The sequence below is a fragment of the Epinephelus moara genome, chromosome 4 (genome assembly GCF_006386435.1).
Source record: "Epinephelus moara isolate mb chromosome 4, YSFRI_EMoa_1.0, whole genome shotgun sequence".
NCBI lineage: Eukaryota > Metazoa > Chordata > Actinopteri > Perciformes > Serranidae > Epinephelus > Epinephelus moara.
This window is the reverse complement of record NC_065509.1, coordinates 36,731,075-36,750,482: the sequence shown is the minus strand read 5'-3', so window position 1 is coordinate 36,750,482 and position 19,408 is coordinate 36,731,075. Positions and strand designations below refer to the sequence as shown.

The 19,408-nt window shown below is 37.6% G+C and overlaps 1 protein-coding gene across 5 annotated transcripts in view; it reads right to left on the bottom strand.

The window, feature by feature from the left end:
* ldb2a (LIM domain binding 2a) overlaps positions 1-19,408 on the bottom strand; it is a 130,091-nt gene that overhangs the window by 90,825 nt on the left and 19,858 nt on the right. For all 5 annotated transcript variants that reach the window (XM_050042862.1, XM_050042863.1, XM_050042859.1 and 2 more), the window contains exon 2: positions 5,133-5,235. In XM_050042862.1, coding sequence (XP_049898819.1) covers positions 5,133-5,235 — 103 coding nt within the window. The remainder of the gene's footprint in view (positions 1-5,132; positions 5,236-19,408) is intronic.

Below are 19,408 nucleotides of genomic sequence, written 5' to 3'. Positions count from 1 at the left end.
AGGGAGAAAAGGTAGAGTTGTACCTAAAAAACAACATATTCAAATACTCCAACTGTCTAACACTCCGGTAAAAATGCTGAGACACATATTAGTATATATTTACATTTGCATACATTATTCGTCTTGTGCTTTTTGTCACCACCATGTTCACACTCTATAGGCACAGTATAGAAAAAACCCTTACAGCTTATGGTGCATAATTTTCATATTATATATGGTTCACATTCGCCCAGTCTGCTCAACTGACTTTGCTTCATAGAATTTAATTTAAATGTATTCTAGTTTTCTTTACATTTTTTGAATACATTCATTTAGATATGAGTTGACAGTGAAATGAGCATTTTAAGCATAAGCATCTGTTCCCATTATGAAGTAAAAAACCGTATGCAGTCGTGTTTGTATCTCAAACACAAACCAAACAGTAAATGAAACACTGAAGAATTCAGTATTTATGAGGTTAAATCTTTTTGCTGATATGCAGTTATAAAATGGATTTCAGTTTCAATCATTTTTTACTTTTAAGTATCAGATCAATCAACAGAAAATGAATTGGGAACTATAATGTAAATCTTTTTCGCACAAATGCCAACAATTCACTTGATTTACTTAATCATTTGTGAATATTTGCTGGTTTTCTATGAGAGTAAATGAAATATTTTTGGGTTTTGGACTCGGCAACAGAGATAAAGCAATATGAAAACGTCAGCTTGGGCTTTTAGAAACTTGGAAATGGGATTTTTTCACATTTTTCTAATGTTTTTTTGGACTAAATTAACTGAATCATTGAGAATTGGCAGATAGCTGAACAAAATTAGCATAGGGTGCTGACATAACTTAAAATATAGTACATATCAAAGTAAACCAAACTGGTTTTAAACCATCATTTGATATAAAAACAAAAAATACAAGATGTAAATAAGCATTTAAAAATAATTCCTTTTATGACTCCTCATTTTCTCACTTCTGAAATGAAGGCAGTAGTGCACTAGGGATGATTTTGTGTCTACGCTATCATCATTTATGGTGAGTTAACCAACAGATCATTCTCCTCACAAACTTTTAAGTAACCTTGAGCAAGACACTGAGGTCCTCCTACCTGCTGAATCATTGCACATTGTTTGGTGGCTGCAGCTAAAATTAATGACATTACTGAGCCCTGAACCATGGCTAACTGGAACTCATATAACAATCACTGCTGTATGATACATTGATCTGCTGCTCTCTACATATAATGCTGCCAGTGTGAACACAGTCAGACAACATCACTTAAAGAAGGTGTCAGTCTTAGTTTTTCTTTGAGTCAAATCGGTAGCTGGGTACATATGAGGGTGGTGGATTTTTCCTGGATGATGTTTGTGTGTTTGTGCGTGTGTGTGAATGTGTGTAACTTAGCGCACCTGAATGTGAATCGAGGAAGGCTTGCGACTGACGGTGAGTCATCATCGCCATGGTGTTAAGCCTCCCGTTCCCGGGGGAACAGGGTTACCGTCTCGACACCACTGGGGATTTTTATTTTTACATTTGAAAAGCAAACCGAGGACCGGCTCACAACAATCCTCCACTCCCTCTCTCTCTCTCTCTCTCGTCCGACTCCATGACTGAGCTGAATCACACACACACACTAACACTAACACACAAACACAGCAGACACCACACACATCTGCTCATTTCAGAGCACCACGTCCTTATCTATGTCTGTGTGATATTCAATATGTTTCAGATATCAAAACACGAACCTATGCAGATGAGATGAAGGGGACAATATCACAAACTCAATAACAGCCTCTGCTCTGTCATTTGCTGCTGTAGACCACATACTGCTGCTGCTGTCTTGGTGTTTCTAACTTGGGTGAACAGAATGAAGTGTTGTTGTACTCATGCCTGTGCATTCAGTATGGAGCTAGAGCCAGGAGGCGGTTAGCTTAGCTTAGCATTAAGACTGGAAACAAGGGGAAACAGCTAGCCTGGCTCAAACTGTAATTCAAAAACATGACTACCAACATCTCTAAAGCTCAGTAATTAACATCTGTCTGTTATCTGAACCTGGGGTGGGCGATATGGCCCTAAAATTATGTCATTTCAGGGTATTTTTGCAATAACAATATTCCTGACAATATGACAAATTATCAAAAAAACATATTTTATTCTTAGAATTGCAACAAAATAAGTGATAAAGTTTTACAGTATTCAGTACCAAAATAAATAAAGAAAATTCTCATTTCTTTAGTTTGTGAACAACAACAGTAGCTCAGAGTGAGATTCAGATTCTGTATACAACATTAATAGTTCAACAAAATCACCACAAATTACACATTTAAACAGCTCCCAAATACAAACAAATGTACCCTGTGATCTATATATATAAATCAACAGGTGATTTCCTTCTTTTAGTAAAATCCTAAATCATTGAGTTGTGTTTTTTCCACCTGGACCTTTAAGCTCTGCCATTTCTCCTCTAATCATCACGCTGTAACCTGTGACAGGCTGTTATGATTTTTGTTGAGTCGCGAGCGTCACGTAGGTTTACATTACAGAAGGCTTATGACAAAGTGACTTGACGACACCGACTCCCGTGTGCGCACAGCAAGAGGAGAGGTAGAGATGCTGTGCTGCTGCCAGAGGAGCCGCTGAATGAGTTCGCTCTGAGCGGTAAGTCACTAAAAGAGTCTGAGAAGTCCGGGGCTGTGCATAAAACATTCAGGACACCACAGTTTATTCCACACTGATAAAACATTCAGGACACCACAGTTTATTCCACACTGCTGAAGCTGCTCCTCTTTTTGGAACCACCGCGGAGTCACGAATAATTTTGCTTTTAACCATGCTTGTTGTTGCCATGGGTAACAGTGTGACGTCAATATGTCAACAAGTCGAAGTATCGTGGAGTATCACGATATGAATTTTTCATATTTTATACCAGTATTATCGTGAACGAAAGTCCTGGGCGTGCAAAACTGACTTTAAAATGGCAAAAGACTGGGAAAAAACACTAGAAACAGCTAGCCAGACTCTCTTAAGTTAAAACATATTCCTACGAACACCTCTAAAGCTTGGTCATTAACAACTTGTGGATTAGGAGGGTTATGTGGTGGAACTATTTCCTGACAAACACTTTTAACTGCCCCTGACTTCTGTGCTCCCTCTAAAACACAATCATGATGTAATTTTTACATCTCTCTTAACGTTAATTAATGTGCTTAAGAAGTATTTTTAAACTTTGCACAGAGACAGGCTAGCTGTATCCTTTGCTTTCCAGTCTCTATACTAAGCTAAGCTAATTGCCTCCTGGCTCCAGCTTCATACTTAACTTAGAGACATGAAAGAGTTATTAATCTTCCCATCTAACTCTCAGCAGCCCCACCTTATTAATTCCCATTTGAAAGTTTTCTTTCACTGATATCGTCAATATTCTTTAACACAGAAACAAGGGCATCTCCTTGATAACATGAGGATACTATAGGCTACCGTGGTGGCTTGCAGTTTTAATAATGTATATAGAGTTTCTAAGAAATCATGTTTTATTCCGTTAGCTTGGTTTAGTAGTTGGCTCACCAATAGTTAACCGTACAATATCAGTATCAAGGTATAAGGTAAAAAATAAAAAGCTATTTTATTTTCTCCATATGTCCGAGCCCTACGTGCAATTTGCTGACTTAAACCAAAACGACACAGAATTAAAAAATGACCTGATTTAAACTGCTAAATGTTATATCATGTTATCATCAACATTAGTATCACAATACATTTTAAAGTATCTGACTGAATGTTTGTCACTGAAATGCTCCTTGGAAGTCGTAGTTGACTTCTCCTCTTAGGTTTTCATGTATACATTGTTGTGCAATTGACTTTTTGCCTAAGAGTCAAATATATTGTAACACACCAGCTCTTTTGTTTTCTTATAATTCAACAACAGAGATTTGCGTCCATCCAAGCCTTAACATACTCACACTGCAAGTCACATTACACTGTCTATGCAGAAAATAAACACAGCTTTTACAACTTGTACCCTCCAACTCCTCAACTGTACAGAAAATAAAACATTTACAATACAGATATGGTATCAGGTTGTTCTGCACTCCTCTTGGTAAAGACTGCCAAGATAGCGACACACTTGTCATAAAGAACCGCCATTATGAGTGCGCACGAAAGCAGATGTTTTGTGAAGCGTTTCAATACAGATATACCCAATAATTTGCCTATTTTCAAGACTGTGGTTTACATTTACATCTTTATTTAAAAAGCACAGGCCACAATAAAGGCCCTGTGATGAAATTGTCAGAAAGAGGTTACCAGTAGTTACGTGTGATGTTGCACCAATGTTCAGCAATCACACACAGAGAAAAAACTATTGTTAGAAGAGGGAGAGATACCAATTTTCTCAGTGACAGCAGACGCAGTACAGCACCATGCAGAAATGTTTGACTCAGTTGTATAGATCTTTTCTTTTTAGGTTAACACTTTACGTTTTGCTTCTTAGAGTTGTTCAAAAGGCATTTTGGGAAATGTGGGAAATCAATAACTTAAGTGGAAGTAGACAAAGCAGGTTGAAGCAAAGTGTAAATACCAAATAACATTTGCCCCCATTTCATCAAAAAAACAGTCTGTGGGATGATTGAACACCACAGATTGAGGTTTCTGAGTATGAGGGTTGTTTGTTTTTTCTAAAATTCAGCCCTGCTACATTATGGTGGTTTGTCCTTTTCAGCTACTAAACATCTGTGACAGTCTTATTGAGACACCAGCAACCCTAACACTGACAGACATGGGCATGTTACCAGGAGGTTGCCGGTTTAAGACCCTTTCAAGAAAGCGGGATGCCAGAATTTATGACATATAAACATACAATACAACAAAAATCTCCTCAGAACAGAATGTACGACAGATGCGTGGGAGGGCAGTGTGACTTCAATAGGAAGTGGAAAAAAAATAGATGCCTGGTGAAGGTTTTGTAGATTGAAACATCATAAACGCACAAACCAGCCGTTGGACAGTTATTCCAATTTAACATAAAACACAGAAAATAAACTTACTTAAAGAATAATAAGTTTAAACTGAACTAAAAGACTAGTTTAGAATTAAGTAACATAATTATGGCATTACTGGTGATTGGTGCAATATCAAAGGACTCTTACTGTATCTCTTTGGTCCATCTTCGAGGCAGAAGGAGAGCGTGAGAGTGGCGTCCTCCTCAAAAAACTCTGTAGCGAAGGCGTCCCACCACAAACTGTCACTTTCCTGTTAAAGGACAAAAAGAATACAACAGTTAGACATGAGCAGGGCTTCCTCAGGCTTAATCAACACTATGTTTTTCTAAAGAATAATTATCTTTCATTCATGAAATATCTTTAAATATACAGAATATTCAGCATATAAAAGCATGTCACTAAAGGTATCTCTTTGTCCTCTGAAGGACCGCGGGTTATTTCAGTTTGGGTTATTATTTAATAACCCAGTGAATTTCCTTTATCCAGGTTGTTGCTCTTGTGCTGCTGCATTTTTTTTACATAAATTCAATATTGATTCATTCTGATAAGACAAAGATATTGTGACCATGCCGGCTTTTCTACGAGACAAGATAAAAAAAAAGAACAGTTTTTTTTTTTTTTTGGTATATGAAGTCAGCAGGGCAAGTATTCCCTTTATTGTACATTGGCTCGTTTGTTGCTTTTCATTAAAATTAATTTTATGAGCCTTTTTTTAAATTACCGTTATTACATTTGAGTTTACCAAAGGGTTCAAGTACAAACTGTAAACCAGTCAAACACATTAGATGCATAAAACAAATTATGACAGGGCCGTAAAAAGACATCACAACATGGAAGGATAAGAACAAAAGGCTAACAGCTACATGAAGGAATAAAAGGAATATAAAAATGAGTCTATAAATCAGGTTCAAAAAAGTGATCTCAATGCTGGCTGCTGGTCTAAGCCTCACATACAGGTCGATGTAAAGCCAAAGCCTGGTAACACCCTTTACTTTTCTTAAGCCTGGACTTTGGGAGAGCCCTGCCTGAGGCTCCTACAAGTCTGAATTACAAGGCGAGGTCCAACAGCTTTAAAATTCACTGCTGCTTCTACTTTCTACAGCAGGTGAGCTTTAACTTTCACCTTCAACGTTATATTCCTATCATTATTATACATGTCATTGCTATTATTATCATCATCATTATTTGTAGTAGTGGGGGTGGTGGCGGTGGATTTGTATGTTTTTACGGGTATTTGTCTTCATGTATCAAAAAATACAAGTGATTTACTTAAACTGTCAAATAATGCACACACTTGAATGCCATTATTGTGGTAGTATCATTAGTAGAAGTAATGGTAGTGGTAGTAGCAACCATAGTAGTAACCTAATAGCAAGGATAATAGGTACAGCAATAGTTGCAGTTAAAGTATCAGCAGTTTGGGCTGTAATTCCAGCAATACAGACAGTTTTGGCACCTGTTGCAGTACTGGTCATATCGGTAACAATAAAAATAGCAGCAGTGGCTGTAGTGAAACAGTGCTTGTAGCCTAGATGTGGTCATAGTAAGCGGAGATGAAACCACGGTAGGATAAGTATTAATACTAGTAGTAGTAGTAGACTTTTTGGTTGTAACCGTATTAGCATTAGGCTATTAGTAGCAGCTAAAGCAGAAGTGATAGTAACAATAGAAACAGTAACTGATGTTGTGGTATTTGTAGCTGTAGAGAAAACATCACAATAGTAACAATAATTATATTATTATTTTATTATTATTATTATTAGTAGTAGTAGTAGTAGTAGTAATAGTAGTGGTGGTGGTTGCAACACTAGCATTAGGCTATTAGTAGCAGCTTAGGTGGAAGTGGTAATAGTAACAATAGTAGTAGTAATTGCTGTAGTAGTACTAGACTTTTTGGTTGCTGCTTACTAGCAGTGTGCTATTGGTAGTGGCTAAAGCAGCAGTGATAATGGTAACAATAGAAATAGTAATTGATGTAGTAGTAGTAGTAGTAGTAGTAGTAGTAGTAGTGGTGGTGGTGGTCACACTAGTAGTAGTATTACTAGCTATAGAGAAACATCACAATAGTAACAACAATAATAGTTATTGCATATTTTATTATCTGTAGTATAGTAGTAGTAGTAGTGGTGGTGGTGGTGGTGGTCACACTAGTAGTAGTATTACTAGCTATAGAGAAACATCACAATAGTAACAACAATAATAGTTATTGCATATTTTATTACACAATAGTAACAACAATAATAGTTATTGCATATTTTATTATCTGTAGTATAGTAGTAGTAGTAGTAGTAGTGGTTATAACACTAGCATTAGGCTATTAGCAGCAGCTAAAGTGGAGGTGGTACTAGAAACAACAATAGTAGTATTTGCTGTAGTAGTAGTAGTAGTAGTAGTAGTAGTAGACATTTTGGTTGCAACTGTACCAGCAGTAGGCTATTAGTAGAGGCTAAAGCAGAAGTGGTAATGGTAATAATAGAAGTAGTAATTGCTGTAGTGGTAGTGGTTAATACTAGCAGTAGCATTAGTAGCTGTAGACATCACATCACAATAGTAACAACAGCAATAGTAATAGTATATATTATTTGTATTAGTAGTAGTAGTAGTAGTGGTTGTAACACTAGCATTAGGCTATAAGTAGCAGCTAAAGTGGAGGTGGTACTAGAAACAACAATAGTAGTATTTGCTGTAGTAGTAGTAGTAGTAGTAGTAGTAGTAGTGGCGATAACACTAAAAGTAGTATTAGTAGCTGTAGTATCAGCATTACAACAGTAACAATAGTGAAAGTAATTGTATATATTATAATTTTTTTTATTCTTAGTAGTAATAGTAGTAGTGGTTGTAGCACTATCATTAGGCTATGAGTAGCAGCTAAAGTGGAGGTGGTAATAGAAACAACAGTAGTAGTAACTGCTGTAGTAGTAGTGATAACACTACAAGTAGTATTAGTAGCTGTAGTACCAGCATCACAACAGTAACAACAGTATATTGATTGTACATGTTATTATTATTTATTTGTAGTGGTGGTGGTAGTTGTAACACTAGCAGTAGGCTATTAGTACTTCAGGCATACTAGTAGTATGCCTGACTGTAAATTTAGAAGTGGTAATAATGGCAGTAGTTGTAGTACTCGTGCTGATAGCTGTAAAGAGCAACAGAGGCAGCAGTAAAAGTAGACTCTGAGAGGAAACACATCAATGTAAATCTCTTTGCCCTGAAATGACCCTCCTAACAGCCGTTTACCCTTCTCCCCCTCCTTCCAAAAACCTCACATAATGTCGGCGGGACGACCCCCTCTCCTCCCTCTCCCTTGCCCCTCCACCCACTGACGTTCGACTGATGCTAATTTCCTCTGACACGTTATGACAGATCACTACGTTTCATTCTGTGCAGGGCTGAGGGATGGCAAGCACTTTCCAGATGTTGACAATTAGCGATGTCACCATCGAGCAGTGTCAAGCCCAATAAGCAGCGACCAGGGCGCCTCGCAGGTCAACGTGTCTCAAACACCGCGAGTCTGTTGCAAAGAGGAAGGGATGTGGTCCTAAACCTGGACCTTCATCCTGCTGCTCAATCAATACGTGGTCATGAGTTAGCAGGGAGGTCTTTTGGATGCCAAACCAATCAGCTGAACTGTGAACTACAGACTGAACTGGGACTTTTAACAATTATGAGGCATTTTAGAAGATTTGTCCCTTCTAGAAAGATCACATGCAAATAAATTAAGTATAAGTTTCCAAACATGTTTCAATTTTCATCCAAATATAATATTTTTATTCCAAAATTCTACCGAAAATAACACAGTTTGTCCAAATAAACATCACCCCAACAGATGATGCCTAAAAACTGTAACAAGATACAATATTTTTCCAGGATGGCTGCAACTAATAATCGTTTTCATCATTAATCAATCTTGTAACTGTCTTTTTTTTAAGTTGTTTAAAATAGTTTGGTCTATAAAATGTCAAAAAAGTGGGAAAAATGCCAATCACAATTCCCCAGAGCCCAATAAGACATCTTCAAATTGCTTGTTAAAAACCCCAAATGTATTAGTTTAAATTTACAATCATGTGCAACAACAAGAAGCAGCGAGTCGTCACATTTGAGAAGCATAAGGCAGCAAATGTTTGGCATTTTTTCTTCATTAATTAACAATCAAAACTGTTATTGATAAAGTGGTAACACCCTTCTAATATTTGGAATCATTCTTATCATCTCAACCAGATTACTCTTAAAAACTTCAGCACCAAAACACTGAGCCAAATGTGTCAATGGTGCAAGTTTCACCAAAAACTGGACAAACTGTGTCAAAAACATCATGTATTGTTATAAATGTTGACCAGTAATTATAGCGCCCCCATTAGGTCAATCACTGTAATTGTCCAAATGACAGAACAGTCACCCTCGCTGTACAACAAATGGATATGTGGAAACATGCCAGAGTATCTTTCTGAGTATGTGCATGTATCACTGGCCAGCTGTCCACTGGGAACGGACTGCATGAGCTGCCGTGTGTGTCTGTGTGTGTTTGACTAACTGTGTCATACTGTGAGAATCAGCAGGTGTGAACAGCCAGCATGTGTGTGGTGTCTGTTTCATATGAATACATCTATTTCAGAGGAGACTGACGGAGAAGAGTGACACACCAGGACAAAACAGACACAGACAGAAACAGACTTCAGTGCTACTCCGCATTCAGATCGAGTTCAACCCATAATCCAGCACCATGAGGGGGCGGGAGCTCCTGGGATTGACAGTCAAGTGAAGGGTGAACAACATGCTCTCTCTCTCTGCACACACACACACACACACACACACACTCACACACACAGACACAGAAGCTCTTTGCAATCTCACTCTGCAACTATGGATGGCCTTGTTCTGTAAAGCTAATTTCTATACTCTGCTCCTTGAACTAGATTTAATGACAGAAAATATGACTAACATGGCACAGATATCAAAATACCTCCTGTGACAAATAGCATCTGTATTGGTATCAAATGATAACGCCGGCATTGTTCTATATCTTTTAGAGTATCTACAAATCCCATCCAGGAGATCAAAACAAACAATGCATTAGTCCGTCTCTAAATGACGTCTGTTTGTTACTTTAACTTTAAAAACTCTTTAAAACATTTTAACCGTGTTTTAATACCTATTTGGTGCTATCAAAAGCAGCATGACAGTGTATGTGAGATTTAGCTACTCATAATAACCTTCAGTGGCCATGTTGATCACAATAAAGCAACATGTTACCCAGGGCAACGGCGTGGATCGTTACGCTGCTCTCTAGGTGCCTTGTGTTTTGTCAGAGCACTCTGAACTCCTCCAGATAAAAAAAACTTCAAATGTCATATAAATCTCAAATAAAATGCACCTTCACCTCACTTATGTTAGTCACACTTTCCCTTATTTCGCCTAGACACTTCCGGTTATCAAAGCTAACCGAAGAAATGCTAATTGACCGGATGCAGCTATTAGCATTGAGCTAATGTAGCAGTTATGCTAGTGCGCACACACACCTGCTTTAAACTTACTACAACTACAACCAAACATGATATCATCACTCAATATCAAACACAATATGAAACGAAATACTGACAAACCTTGTGTCCTCATTTGCAAGGTGCCAAACAACCACAAAATAGACATTTTCCGACGTTTTTAGCTGTTTACGCCTGCTACCGACATTACGCCTTCAAAATAAAAGCTCCAACCGTTATACCATAACTAAGGGAACAAATAGTAACATTAGCTTCACATAATAATTATGAAATTAATAAACATGAAACAGCAATTTACTTAAAAATGCTTGTCCAAAGTACAAGTTATTTACATGGGTTTTATTTCAATTTATTTATTTTTTAGGTTGGTTTGCAGGTAATGTTTATTAAGGGACTGTTCTTAACTTGTTGGAGGAGGGGAGTGGCTGGGGTGTGACTTCATTTTTTTTGTTTATTTGTTTGTTTGTTTTAACCTCCCCAAGCTACAAATATTTTTCCATGATCCGCCCTGAGTGACTGGGCGAAAATGCATGACTCTCTGTCCACCATAAATTATTAGATCAATTTTAAAAAACCTACACTTTAACCGTTTGAAAGTTAAAAGTGTAAGACTAATTCCTGGAGTTGAAAAAAAGCCTTGGCTGTTCATGCTTGTGCTGCATGCTGGTTAGTTAGTTCAGACAGTTTATTTTTGGCAACAATTTAAATGAGACATGTAAAATAGCCTAAAGTGATTTTGATGAAATATCACGATTTTAAGCTTAGATGTGTTTTTGTTTTTTCTGATGGAAGTGTATGTCCCACATAATGGCTTCAAGGACCATTGGAAATCTGAAAATTCAACAATAATTTCCGTTTTTTACAGTTTCTGGCAAAAATAAATTGTGTAACTTTGAAGATTATACCTTCAAAGAAGAATATACCTTCTAACCCTGTTGGAGGGTTTGGAAGGCACATTATCGTTAACAATATGCAGTAAAATAAATACAAAATACAGTCATTTAAAGTTCTACAGTATGTCCCTCCCCTAAGCCAAAATAAAAACATAAGTCTTTCCCCAGTGCTTGTAAGATTTTTTTTAAATGACTTTCCCTTTTTTGCACCACCCCCTCCTCTCTCATAAGTAATGAACAGTCTCTAAATACTGTAGCATACTTAAGTAGGCTATCGTAGAATTTTGAGGTTCTTGGTCTGAAGTGTTTCCATCTTATACGTCCACTATATTTTAGAGGTAAATATTGTAGTTCTTACTCCACTACATTTATCTATATTTGGCAAATTCAGATTTTTAAACAGGAGCATATGATCAGCTTCTAAAATAGGGCTAAATAATTATTCAAAACATTAGCAAAACAGCAAAGGGCTAAAAGCAATAAATTACTTGCAGGAGCTGCAGTTTTTGATAAAGGGAAAATGTGTCAATACCAATATAAATGAAGCATTGTGGTGCTGCAGAGTTTCCCTGGCCTTGAACTTGAACTAGAGTATTTCTTTAGTGTGGTAGTACTACTTTTAACTTCTTGGTACTTCCTCCACCACTGTCAATGGCACAGACATCAGGCTTTGAATACACAGCATTTGTTAATGGGACACATTTACTGTTGGTTTGCTGACAACAATGAAAACACAGAATACCACAAATTTCATCCTTAAAGTTCACCGGTAACATTTATTTTCTGGTGCCGAGCACAAAACAAGTATTCAACCTGAACTTTCCCTGCTGCTAAAACAGGTTAGAGGCTTTCATGAAAAGCGTGATCCACATTTTGACATGAACTGCCTGGATTTAGTGCTGGAGATAAATTCTTCGAGTGCTGTCATCCTGAGGGCTCCCATCACTCTGTTTTAAAGACTCTTCATTAAGCTTCCTCTTACAGTTTTAATGAAAAGTGTTTTACTTAAGCTCCCACTTCTCTTCTTTTACAGAATACTGTCTTCCTTAAAATCCCTGGTGTTCAGTTTTACAGAAGAGGGTTAGTTAACCTCCCCCTCATTCAGATTTAAACAATGTTTCACTCGCAGTGACTTCAAATATGATATCTTTATTAGCCTCACTTTTACTATTATTGTCACTTTTTCTCTGTGTGCCCTTCACACCCTGTTTTTAAGCATTTTCCCTCAAACTGAACCTTTTTACAAAATAATATCTTCAGCTCTTACTCAATATATTTCATTTTGGCAGGCTACTGATATTTGGCTCAGGCCTACAACCACCCAAAAAAGGGGGTGTATTTCACAAACAGCAGAGTTGACAGCAGGGTCCGACCGTATGATATGGTTTGTGTCTGTGTTAGAAACCTGAAAATAACAAGTACATTTCATGCCACATGCACAGCATTTAGTTTTACAACAATAAAACAAATGGCACTTGACAGTTTCATTGCTCTTCTGCAAATCAGTTATTTTGTAAATCAAATACACATTAAGTAGCTCGAGCTAATAAAGCTAAATGTTGCTCAAAACTTTCCATCACATGCAGGGAATGCTCCATTTAGAATCAGTAACCATTAATCCTGCAAACTGGAGCTTTTGGGCAGCTTTTGGCCAGTGTCTCGCCAAGTTGTAAAACGTGGCTGGCTGAGCTGCGGACCGGCAAGGTTTGGCTTGGATCTAAAGACAGAGGAGAAGCTGGATCCGAGCCAGACAGGCCGGAGAACAGCTAAAGCCTGGCCAGTGGACACAAGCCATATGAATCCTCTGGCTGAAGCTGAAGAAGCCGCACTGAAGGCTCATGGTGCTGTGGATGTCTTCGATTTCAATCCCTCGACTCTTGCAGAAAATGTTAGGAGCTCTACTTTTATCTAGCACTGGTTGCAGGTTATAAAATTGTAAATGAGGCATTTTTACTATGAAAAAAAGAAGTCCTTGAATATCCTATCAGACTTTTTTGTCTAACTCTCTTTGTATCCAGCTCCCTCTCTCTGTCTCTCTGCAGCTGCTCACTGACAGACAACGTCCTGCCTTCATTTACGCCCGCGGACTCTCTGACGAACCACGTGGCGTGACGATGTTTGTTGTCAAATGCTACAAATCAGGCCGACTCTGAGGGACCCGAGGTGAACAGACACGGTCGCGGCCGTGACGGCCGTCAGCCGATAAGGCTCTATTGATTCAAACGGATCGCACCCCATCTGAGGGGGATTTATCAATGTGTCAATTGCCCACTAGCCAACCACAAATCACCAGTGCTGGCCAGGCCCCAGGGATTTACAGGAAATCCAGAGGATTGGAGGGACAGCATAGGGAGGATCCTCAGTAAATAGCAACAGAGCTGAGGGTTAAGTCCTCGCATATAGAAATGTCCATACAGGATGGATAGGCAGATGACAGAGTGTGGCTACTGAAAACACAAAGAGGAGTTTTACCGTGTGTAAAAACACACAACAGCTCTTTGTACTGTACACTCACATCCATACACAAATATACTAATGCATATGTACTCATGCTGTACGCACAGTACATACATCTTTATTTACCTCATAGATATTGTGTGCATTCACACCTCACACAGCCACATAAAAGAAGCACAGTCTCCCTCTCTCACTCGATCTTTTCTAACAGTCCATAAACCACTAATGTCTCTATGTTTTACATGAACCATTTTTTCCAAGTAAGCGTTTGTTAGTCTGTATTTTTTCTTTTTCCACCGTTGCTTCCAGCCTCTTGTGGCAGAAAAGCCTCCAAGAGTGTAGGCGTGTCTGGGGCCTGACCTTGGAGAATTACCAATGTCTGAAACCCCATTCAGCTCCTGAATAGCATGTAGCCCTGCCGACTGGTGGGCCAAGGAAGTTTTACTGTTGTCAAAAATTCAAACAGCTTCAGGTTATGGGGGAGCATAACGACTTAACAGAAGCAAAGACTCTTTAAATGTTTCAAAAGGATCTTTAGCAAGGTGGCTTTTTATTTGATTGTTTGGTGAAGGCCATTGACAGATAAAACATCTTTAACAGAAGTCATATACAAGTGAATAAATTTTAGAGCAAGTCAAACTTCTTATGCTTCTTCAGTGAGTATCTTCTTTGTTGTTGCAGCACCCTGACAACTGGAATTTCCATGATAAATGTATTCACATCTTTAGAGTGAATCTGAAAAGCTTATTCAAGTTTTAATACAAATAAGAGAATATTGAAAATGTTTTGGTATTTAATTCAGTTTCTAAAACATTACTTGATTCATAGACAAGTCCATTGACAGCAATTTTGATAAATGATCATTTAGGTTATTTAACAAGCGTAAAGTCATTGTTTCAAATGTGAGGATTTAATACTTTTGCTGCAGTTTGATGACGCCTACTTGGAAATAAACAGATCAAACAAATAATCAGTTACTTTTAAGGTCCAGTGTGTCAGGCTGTTATCATGCATGGATCGAACGTATACCTATGAAAAGTAATTAACCACAATTCATACATTATGATGAGCCAGTAATTTATGTATTTCCAACAGGCTGCGAACACATGACGGAAGTAAAGAAGTAATATAAAGATCTAAAGTCCATGTAAGGAGGCAGGTTCGGGCAGTGGATGAGTCAAACAAACACAGGACTTTCCTCTGGGAGACCCCTATTTGGAGCAGTGTGAAACCAAGTAAACTTTGAATTATTTTAAGGTACGTTGTCACTATGTTTCTTTTCTTAAATCTAACCTAGAGACCTTTACTTGGCTAAACCAAACCTACGTATCAAACCTAACCTATCAGTATGTTATATGAACATTATTCCTTAGTCTCTGTGACATATTAGGAGGATTTTACGACTATGTGACATATTAGGAGGATTTTACGACTATTTGCTTTAGATTTCTTACATATAGCTCCTTTAAGTATGTGACTTTACATTAAGTACGTAACTTTACGTTAAGAACATAACATGATGATGCCCAACTATGTTCCTCTTCCTAAACCTAACCTATGTAAGCTTATGTTAAGTAAGTAACTTTACATTAAGTACATAACTTTATATTAAGTACGTAACATGACGACACACTTAACCTAACCAACATAACTCTGTTAAGTATGTGACTTTACATTTCGGACCTAAGTGAACGTTTAGAATGTAACAAGCTGACGCTTAAGTTAAGAGCATAAATTTATGCTAAGCACGTAACTTTATGTTAAGTACGTACATTTATTATGTAACTTTATGTTAAGAATGTAACAAGATGATGCCCAACTATGTTTCTCTTTCTAAATCTAATCTGTGGACCTTTATGTTAGGTACATAACTTTACATTAAGTAGGTAACATCATAACACTCCAGTTTGTTTCTTTTTATAAACCACACAACAACTTTATGTTAAGTACGTAACTTGATGTTACGAATGTAACAAGATGATGCCCAACCATGTTTCTCTTCCTAAACCTAAACTACATAACTTTATGTTAAGTACATATCTTAATGTTAAGTTTGTAACTTTACATTAAGTACGTATCATGACGACGTCCCACCACATTTCTTTTTCCTAGACCTAACCAATGTAACTTTACATGCGTAAACCTAGCCTACATAACTTTACATTAAGTTTGTTAAGTACATAATTTCACGCTAAGTATGTAATGTAATGTTTGTGGGGCGCTAATTTGTTAAATGTCAAATGAACCGTAGTATACGCATTTTTGTAAGAAACTGTAAGAACTGTTGTATGAGGATACGTTGAGTATGGAGGATTTAGTGGCACCTAGTGGTGAGGTTGCAGATTGAAACCAACAGCAACCTCTCCCATGTGCCAAGCATGTCAGAAAACTGTAGTGGTCAAAGGGAAAACGTGAATGGCCCTATCTAGAGAGATGTTTGGTTTGTCTATTCTGGGCTACTGTAGAAACAACATGGCAGACTTGGTGGAGAGGAGTCTGCTAAGGTAATGAAAACAAAATGATTTTCAATTCTTATTTTTGGATGATTATAAACTGTTGAAAACACAGTTATTGATATTAGATACCATTTCTGCCAATAGATGTCTCTGAATCCTACACACTGGAACTTAAGAAATAAATAAATAAATAATATAAAAAAGATAATGAAAATGAGTGTTTTTTCATCAGTGCAGTATGAATTGTGCACAAAATAAATCCCCAGACACGGTGGTCCCAGGAACAAAACTTAACCACACATGCAGGCACTGTTTCTATTAAGGTGTCCTTAGCATGACGAAGTACAAGAGCCACTCCTTTGGACTACATGGACAACACCACTTTAATCACGCCAGAGTCAGTGCACACTAATGTTTGATATCAGCGCAGGTTTATCCTCTTGGGTCTTAAGTGTTTTTTCATATAATGCAACCTTACATGTTGCTGCATTTGGCCACCTTACAGCCACCAGCCAAGCATTATGCAAATGAGGAGAAATGAATGCAGCAGGAGGGGGAAAAAGTCATTGCCCTTGAACAGCCGCTGCACTCTCACCAGGAATGAACTTTCTAATACAAATGAAGTCAGTGAAGAAGTTCCCACGTTTAATTGCATGTCTGCCAATTTGTTTAGGCACCGGTCCCACTCTCACTCTTTCCTTAGTGTCAGAAGTTACGAGCAGTGGTCAGAAACCACTGTTGGTGTTAGAATATAGATTTAAGGTCGAGGTTAATACACAGAAGTCGTTTGTCCGTGTTAATGTAGGAAACATGCATGAAGAGGATCTGCTGCAATGACTGTAGGATGCACTCTCCACTACTGGCTTTCACCCAGAAGGTTGCAGGACTGATCCCCTCAACAGCAATAATATCACTGTCCTGCTGAAGTGCCCTTGATCAAGACACACACTGACTGACTGAAGGCCTCAGATAACTTCCTAAAAATTAATATCTGTACAACTCTATGTGGATTGTGACCCATTAAAAAGATAATTAACTCACTGTTTCTGTGAGGTGTGAGCATTTTAAGCAAGCACAAAGTGATTTTCAGATTGTTTACGCTGAATAATTCCAGTAGCAAAATATATATCATACTTAACAAGAAAAGAAAACATACATTTCTTTTTTTTGTTTTTAAATACAAACAGACGTAATTTCATGTAGCTGAATAATATTATGATCTTCTTTCCCCAACTTATTAATCATCTGGTGACCCCTCAGATTTATCTTGTGACCTTGACCTCCAGTTTGTCAAACACTGGATTAGAGGATTTGCAGCTTTTCTCTGTTTTATATGATTGTAAATTCAATATCTTTGCGTTTTGGACTGTTAGACAGACAAAACAGGGCTATTTGAAGATATAACTTTGTACTCTGGCATTTTACACATTAAACGAGTAATCAAAATAAAAATCACACAATCATTAGTTCCAGCTCGACACATAATAAAAAATTAAAAAAAGAAAGAAAGTGAAATGCGCACAGGTTCGATAAACACGCGAGCAGCTTAAAAAGCGTCTCACCTCAGTGAAGACAAACAAAAATAAGTCAATATGCACCAGCAGAGACACAAGATTAGGGCACCATGTTAAGTGACAACAAACATCAATAAGGATGAAAATAAATAAAACAACAGCAAAATGCATGAATGACAAAGTTAAATTATTTACAGCACCCAGGAGAAATTAAAATCCAAAGGAAGGTGAGGTTTCAGCCTCTGACTTGGACACACTAATACATCCAGCCTTTATTTCCCACCGCTGAGCTATTTAGACCAATAAACAATCAACACGCGGCACACTGCCTCCCACTGCCTCCCACTAACAAGAACCATGATCAATACTGGATTTCATCACATCCTCAGATACTGTTCGGTTTAAGTGAAGGTTGTGATGTCACTATAGTTTAAACACATCCTCACCTGTTGCTCATTAGTCTGATCTCCTGTATGCGACCACAATAGCTTTCTCAGTACTGCACAATATTTTCATGAAATATATTTTGTTTTGATGTTTTTTTAAACTGTATATTCCAACTTCATTATTTAATAATGAACTAACTTTTGGATTCATTTTAAACTGTTAAATGAGCAAGCTAAACATTAAGATAAGAGTAAAACATTAAATTTGAAATGTATCAGCTGTTTTGAGGTGATGAAGGAAAAAGCTTTAGAAAAAATATTTATTTTAAAACTCAATTTTTACTAAAAAAAAACAAAACAACTTTATTATTACCTCTGCCAAGGAGTTCATGTTTTCAGTTCGGTTTGTTGGTTTGTCTCTTTGTTGTCTGGCAGCAGGATTACAGTAAAATTACTGACCCCAATTTTAAAGAAAACTTTGTTGAAGGGCGTAGCACGGGCCAAGGAAGGACCCATTAAATTTTGGAGCAAGTCCAAATCACGGAGCGGAAACACAAATAATGTTTCACTTTTGTCAAATACAATATGCGCCTGAGCCATGACTGCCTAAACATGGCTCGAGCCTCAGACTTCACAAAGCCAAAATGGCGGCTGCTGGAAATAGGGTTGGGTGACGTTTGGGTTTTTTCCCAATAGTGGTGCCAAAATGATATTTTTAAAATGGTACTGATGCCTATTAATTTATTTGTTTATTTGGATCCCCATTAGTCACTACCAAGGTGGCAACCACACTTCCTAGGGTCCACACAAGCAAACATTACATCATAGTGGGAAAAAAATATATAATTAAAAACTCTAAGTCAAAAAGAAACAAAATACAACCAAAGAAAAACCAGGAAAACTACATCCTCCATCCTTAAGTCTGTAAGGGTAAACACCACAAGCCGCTGACAGCCCTACTGTTTTACTCGTTGCCATGGAAACGTTTGTGTGACAATTACAGTCATGTACATGGTGATCTGTCCTGTCATATTCTGTCCGCTCATCTGTCCCTGCAGATAATATATCAGAAGATCTTCTTTTGTTGTTTTTTAGTCAGTTTTCTAGGCTTTATATTTGGCATTACAAATATATAGGCAACCTGTCGGGTAGGCTGCAAACATACAGTGCATTTTGATTCCCCTCTAGAGCCTAATACTTCTAGATATATTTCTGT